This window comes from Syngnathus floridae, chromosome 17, assembly GCF_059516105.1.
Source record: "Syngnathus floridae isolate MCC-2025c chromosome 17, RoL_Sflo_1.0, whole genome shotgun sequence".
In the NCBI taxonomy this organism is placed as follows: domain Eukaryota; kingdom Metazoa; phylum Chordata; class Actinopteri; order Syngnathiformes; family Syngnathidae; genus Syngnathus; species Syngnathus floridae.
In genome coordinates this window covers 10929917-10937310 of record NC_142429.1, presented here as the reverse complement: position 1 = coordinate 10937310, position 7394 = coordinate 10929917, and the positions used below count along the sequence as shown (strand labels likewise).

The following is a 7394-nucleotide window of genomic DNA, read 5'->3' as shown; positions in this document are numbered from 1 at the left end:
GAGCATCTGACAGTTCCTTGCCAACTCCAAAATGTATTACTAAATTATATGATGTGTTCATTAAAGTATGATGCCAATCCAATCTTCCAATCAAACCTCAGTAGACTTTATTTCAGCCATAGTAAACTGATTAATGCTAGATATTATTTTAATTGTTTATTTATTTATCTTATGTATACAGCCTCCCTGCAAGGGTGTAGATGGACAAACTCGGGTATGTATTAGTTAAAAAAATTTTACATGTGTTTTAAAAAAAATAATAATTAAAACCGTATTTTACCCATGCCCACTTTGTTGCCCACGTATACTCCACTTTGAATTCCATTAATGAAAACTTTGCTCAACCTGCTCATCACGTCTCTCATTGTCATTGTTAGTCAATTGAAAGGAGCATCACTGAACACGTGAAGTATTTTTCCCACACAGTTCACATCGTTTCTATTGTCACACTCATTAGTTTAGTCATGACTGACGTACCTATTGTATGTACAAAAGCTGTAATTAACCTCGTAGATACTTCGATACGATATACCATTTTGTATGGCGATACGTGGACTTAAGCTGCTATTAGATGTAGAGCGGTGCATTGCATTCAGTCATGCTGGTGTACCCTAAAATCATTTTGCGTTCTTTTTCATCATATTTGTCACAAATCTTGTTAAAAATACCGCTCCTTTAAGAAAAAACAACAATGAAAGACAAGCAGACCTTGTGCGGCGGATATGTTTACGTTTGGCTCTGACCGTGTCAAAAGCATCTGGCAACACTTCCTGTAATTGCTGCTCAGAAAGTGAGCGCAGAAAAAAGTAGCATGATTTTTTCTTCGTCGTTTCGCTGCTCCTTTGTTTCCTCTTAAAATGTCACTGGAGTTTTTGTTTCATTCCAAATTAGATTTTTTTTTTCTAGAACTCTTGCTTTCATAAAACAGTCACTAACTGGACAATCAAATCATTGCATACTTCGAGTAACTGTCACTCTATGAACTTAACTGCCTTCAAACTAAAATGTCGAAACAAGAAATGATGTTCTCGCCTTTAACTTGATGACAAATCCTAACAATTTCATATCATAACTTTAATTCATTCATTTCCCTAAAAATGGACCCTGCAAAAAAGGAAAGCCATCACAAGCATCCAATCTAAAAGCGAACCTGTCAAACTGCGTAGGAATTCACAATATGTCGTCAATTTCGTTCTTTCTTCCTGTGACTTCTATTTATGTTTGCACGAGACCTTTAAGCAAAACAAACTTGCTCTGCAACAGCAATCAATCAGCAATAATGTCGTGTTTTGTTTGGAATGAGTTCAGACACCATACGTACCTTTTGACCGCTGACAATTCCAATGAAGTCTCACAGCTTAACAAGTGAAATTGGTGTGGGTATCTCAGCTGTTTATGATTTTAAATTTAAAATTAAAAAGGTTTATGATTTAATTTAAAATTAAAAAGAAAACACAGGAACATTAACAAGAATGGGGGAAGACTGAACGTCAAGTAACATAAATGGACCCCAACTGTACTTATGACAGAAAACCGACTCTTTTTTGAATCTTGAAGCAATTGTGCAACAAACTGGGACAATTAACTTACATACTGCTTGATACTACGATCAATTTTGAATTTAGTTATTTCAATGTAAGAAGAGTACAGCCACTTAGGTGCAAAGGTGGTTGGTACTTTTAGCGCCTCTGTCTGAAATTGGCCCTTTAAAGATTCTCAAAGCCCAAATCTAACTACATGTAACTTGCACAAAAGTGTCTACTGCCCTCTTCAGATCACTTAAACATACTTACCAGAAAGAGAAAAAAAAAAAGAGACAAGAGGTATGGTAATAGATAGTTTGGAAAAAGAACAAAATTCGTCGTGAAGACAGTTTGACACAAAAATAACATATTTAAAGCAGTTTCCTATATCAAAATCAGCAACATCTGATAATTAAAAAAAATGTTTATTAGAATGCTGCTCTCGTGCTGCCACAGTCAGTTGTACTGTATCAAGACAGTTAAACAAAGTTTCACAAGCGGAATAGAGGAATGTTTGTCTTTGTTACCAAAAGAGAGGGGAAAAAATTCTTTGAACCCACATGCACTAATGACTTCCTGAAGATTACTTGTGTGTGTGTGCAGCCACATGTGGGAATGTGGAATGAGCAGATGTCAAGGCAGATGTGGATTGGTTTTACAAAAATTATACGGATGGAGGATTACTGTATTGTATTTCTTCTACCATCATATTCTCTATAGGACTATAGAAGTCCCCCTGCAAATAGTAATAGTCAAAATATAAAAGTTGGTATTTATTGACAATTTTCCCAAACAGCATGTACGTGTGCATGACTTTCTAGCAGTTTCTTGTTCCGTTCAAAAGAGGGCGCTAGAATACGTTTTAACAATCGGCCTTGCTTATCTGAACAGCCAATCACAACGTTTGTTAGCTTTCACGTCCAGCCAATCATAATGGGCACACCCGTAAAACGTCATCATCATGCGCGATCACCCAAACAAGTCATGGCGGAGGAAGCTGCAGCCAAGTCGACGAAACGGATATTAACGGCTACGGAGGAGCAGCTCCTTCGCCGCCGACAAGAGATAGATTACTGGAAGAAAAATGCAACGCGAATCCGCAGCAGGAACCTTGTGACCGGCTTGTGTATTGGCGCGTTTGTGGTCGGTATGTGTATCCTTTGGGACGAACTGTCCTTCAGTCTGTCGTGATGTAACACCAAATGGAATGGAACAGTAAACCTCAGAAAAACAGAAATTCCATTTGTGTGTAACTAAAACTTGGCATCTGCAAATCTCCACATCTTTCCTTTAACCTGTAGTCCTCCAGTTAGTTACACCATCCTGTCCGTCAAACAGGAGAGAATCCTGGATGAAATAGATGAGGAAGCCAGGATCCATATCATCAGAGGTCCACGGACCGGTGCCAACTCTTGAATCCCGTGTTTGCGAGTTGTTGAAACTTTTGTTTTTGTCAGCCATCTGAAATGCTGTCATGGAATTAAATCAATGCGTCTATCAAATAGTTTTGCGTAGCTTGAGATTTTGTGATATCACTACAGCTTGCAATTTCTCAAATGACCGCTTGGGGGCGACAAAAGCCTTGAAATAAAAGTGGCCAAGTGCCATCGGATAATTTTGCCTAAATTGGTTGATTCATCGATTTTCGCACCAAAGGAAGTTTATATAAAATAATATACAACAAAGATACAGTAACAATGAAAAACGAGGTGGGTAAAACGTGAGTGGTGGTCTTATAAGGACATGCCCATGATGCCAAATTTGAAAAAGTAAAGGAGATCATATAATCTTTTTCTGCGCGCATGTGTGTGCGTGTGCGCGTTTGAAACATGCTTCACAGTCCCACCCTGGAATTAAGACAACCGAGGTCAACAGCAAACATATCCATTTAAAATTGTGTGTCATATTTTAAGACGAGTGCCCTGATTGGTCAAAAAAGCTCCCATCATGCACAACGTTTCCTTAAGCGTCTCGACCACACCGCAAGACGGCCAACTTTCTCCAAGTCTGGCAAGACTGAAGAAATCCGTACACGTGTAAAATCGAACTTGTTTTTCCCCTGTAAATCCACTAGAGGGCGCTTTTCGTCGAGCGTTCCAACTTGAAGATCCACCCACTCACAGATGTGCCTATGTGGCTCCGTGAAGTCCAAACAACTGTGCAAAGAAGACAACCGGTATACTTCACTAGCTCGATTCACGATCGAAACAATTTAATGAGCTGCGATGCCTCACGATCAAATATTATTTTGTTCTGGAGACATTACTTGAACAATCTGCATTTGAAAAAAAATCGTGTACTAGGTATCAGGCCAGGGGCGGAGTTACAGGGTGGCCTTGTGTGTGAGCAGTGAAAAACGTGAACAGTGAGAAAACCAGAAAACAGGTTGTGCGCTTCCTTCCCAGTGTCGCCTGGAGTGCCACACCTCCAGCACACAGAGAGGGGGAGGAAGACTCGAGAGTCGTGAGAAGATCATAAAAAAATGTCGACAAACTTGTCAGTAATTAAGTTTGGTTTCAAAAGGATTTCATTTGCCAAGTGAAACGTGAAAACACTAGTATCTGTAGACTGAGAGCTAGCATAAAGACAGGTCCACATTTCTAGTCTCCAGTGTCCTCTATGTTGGTGCTATAGCTGCGGATGATAAAAAAAAAAAAAAGCATTTCACTGTCTATCTGTTTTTTCCATTCAGAGTGGTTAGATGGGGGAGGACCGTTTGTGTTGAGCGTGTATCCTCGCTCACACACGCCTGACAAGAGCAAATGGGGAAAGGAAAATCACAGAAAAAATGAACACAGCAGAGGAATATTTAATGCCAAAAGCACACCTCAGTGATTCGCAACGTCATCTAAAGACATCCACTCAGAGGTCTTCCAGGTCCTTCAACACCGCCCTCAAAATGCAAAAATACACACATAGAAACACTGCATGCGCAAACACACACGTGTGCACACACATAGACATATACACACACACACGTACACATCTGGTGTGCTGATGTTGTTGCTTGCTGTCCATCATTTCTTAACACCGCCCTATTATAAACCACACCCCCGTGTTTAGTCCTCAGCCATGCCATCAATTGCCCTTCCGTCCCTCTTTCCAAGACGCCACATATCAGCTCATGTCCTTAAAGTGATTTTAAATTCAATGTATTATCTTGTCTTATTATTTTAGCAGTCAAGTGACCCATCACTGTGACAAGAACTAATTCTGGTTTACTAAGTGACGTGGAGGGGCCTACGTGTGCGAAAGGGAGTTCTGGTTGTGGGAAGGAAGTTATTTAGCGTGACCACCAGAGGGCGCTAGGGCGATTGTTTCCTTGCAAAGTGAAACATGGTTATGCATGCATGGCCTCCCAAAATAGAAGCATAGTCCAAAACGCTTCGAGAAAGTTTTTCATAAAGTTTTCTGATGTTGCATTGACTCTTCAAATTTGAGATGAACAGGGGAAACAATTTAACAACATTGTGCTCAAAGTCTGACAACAATTAAAGTCAGTCGACTGTTTCAGAGAACAGAGTGCGGCTGATTTAATTGTCCAAAATGGGCCAAATTGTATCTTCTTTTGGGATCTAACACTGCAGCTAGGGCCATTTAAAACGCTGTCCTTCTCTATTTCCTGTTTACGGCACTGCAAAATGCTCAACTGCTTTTGAGGGCAGAACTGATATATTGTAAATCTTAAGTATGTGACATCAAACGACCATAGAAATTCTAAAACTGTGCCACAACTTTGATTTCAGAGGAAAAAAAACTCAAACGTGAGTGCTCCTTGTCCCTATCTGATTGCCACAAAATTTGTCGTGGTGAGGATCAAGAAACAATGAAGATGTAGAGGCACCAAGAAACAGCACTGAAAACATATTACAGTGCAGGCCTTCCATTGAACACATTTGAGTCTATGTGACTTGGGGGTTTCATCCTCTGCAGATCTCATCATAGCTACAATTCCAACAGCTCCGACTGTGACCCAACACCACAGCAACCAATAGCGTGCAGCCTATATTGGTTTCATCCAATCATCACATTGGAATCTTGATGAGCCCACCCACTTCATTGAGCTCCACCCAAAAATGACTGCAAGAACCAGCCTTAAATCATATGCGGCCTTGACAGGTTTTTTTTTTTTTTTTTCGCTGAGGACTGTTGCAGAGAGTGAGATTTCCATTGGATATGTTTCTGGATCTTTAGCAGGAGCCATTTTTCTGAAGCCCACATCTTGCAGCCATGAGGAAATGCAATGCTTTGTATAGCAATATTCATATTTAAGTGACAGAAGGCACAAAGACTTCTTCAAAAATCAGAAGAACACAAACACAACTTCTGCACCCCTTTGTAGAATCTGTTCTAATGAGCATTTGGCTGTCATGGTGCTTCCTCTTGCCTGTCTCCATTCCATTACATCCGTCTGTTAATTGGCCACAATTTTAGGTAGGCCATCGGCTCAACAAATTTATGAGACCTCCGCCCGATGTAAAAGTTTTGCCACAGCTGCCCTAAATTAACACCATGACTAAAGTCATTGCACGTTTCACCGATATGCGTATGTTCTCGAAGCGAAATAAAATTTTCAAAACCAAAATATAATCATATTATTTACTTGTTAATATATCAAATTGCGCTTATTTACATGTATTCCAGAAGAGGAAAAAATTGTTTTAAAGATGCAATTTTTGGATAAGTATAAGAAACTGAATACTGCTCGAACTCGCTCTTATTTTAAAATCAAATTGGCTCATTTCGACCACGACATCCAACAAAATTAAATTGCCGCGCCGTGAACACGGTAGAATGGAAAAGCTATAACCTAACCATTTTTTGTAAGGAAGGCTCCAGAAGTCCCATTTAAAAGACCACCATAAAACTTCAAAACAATGCAGGGCTCAATGTAAGCAGTTCTGCCTCTTTATCCATAAGCCCCCCTGCTAACGTGGCTAAGTGCTAACAGGAACCAGAAGTTTTAGAGATGTTCACCAGCATGAGTGGGGTGCTTACGTTAATGGGCTTTTTAAGCCTCTAATATGGAAAGAAGGACTGTTTGAAAATTGCTGAGAGCAAGAGAAAAGAGGGGTATGAAAAGAGAAGAAAGGGGCGGAAGAGGTGACTTGTGGCCCCCTGATGTCAAATGCTGGCATCTTAAAACTACTCCATAAAGAGATTTAGGAGGGGATAGGTGCTAGCGTTGCAAGCAGGCACTGGAGGAGCAGGTAAACAAACGTAAGCAGAATTCATCATGAAGAGAGATTTTCTTCCTCAAGATGTCCTTTTGTCCTAAATGATCTTAAATTTAGAATAATTGATCTATTTTATAAGTTGATTTTATTTTCACATTTTTCCACTGCGCTATGACTGCTTACCTTCTCCAGTATTATGACACAGAAATATAAAAGCGAACTGAAAAGCAAAACGTGTGCGTTTTAAATGAATTGACTTCCACTTCTGAGGCAAATTTTGATCCCCAAAACTTTGATTTTTCATTTGTATCCTTTATTCCACAGGTGTGAAACTCAAGGCCCGGGGGCCAGATACATCCCACCACATCATTTAATGTGGCCCGCGAAGACAAATTGTGCATCAAATTCGTGTCATTACTAGAATTGCAAATTGTCTTCACTTTTAATAATATAGTTTTGTTTAATATTTGACCAGTCTTTACTCATCTGATTTGAAAACGAGTTATTTGTCAGTTTGTTTTGTAGCTGTGGATATAATATGAGGTGCTCATTTATTTGGGTAGACAGTCAACGGCCCTCCGAAAGAAGCTATGACTCCAATGCGGCCCGCCAGAAAAATAAGTTTGACACCCCTGCTTTACTCCATTCGAAAATATCAACAAAGAATTGTGAATTGAGGAATTTCGTTTCGATA

General features: G+C 39.8%; 1 protein-coding gene across 1 annotated transcript; it reads left to right on the top strand.

The window, feature by feature from the left end:
* Positions 1-2421: 2421 nt before the first annotated feature.
* coa3b (cytochrome C oxidase assembly factor 3b) lies at positions 2422-3027 on the top strand. The gene is made up of 2 exons (XM_088356979.1): positions 2422-2676; positions 2833-3027. The coding sequence occupies exons 1-2, from the start codon at positions 2457-2459 to the stop codon at positions 2937-2939; spliced, it is 327 nt and encodes a 108-aa protein (XP_088213105.1). The 5' UTR covers positions 2422-2456; the 3' UTR covers positions 2940-3027.
* Positions 3028-7394: the final 4367 nt, after the last annotated feature.

Bases quoted from the DNA above. Each gene is read 5' to 3' on its own strand.
- coa3b (XM_088356979.1), top strand. From the start codon at position 2,457: ATGGGCACACCCGTAAAACGTCATCATCATGCGCGATCACCCAAACAA. The intron at 2,677-2,832 runs GTATCCTTTGGG...GTAGTCCTCCAG, and splicing joins CGCGTTTGTGGTCGGTATGT to TTAGTTACACCATCCTGTCC.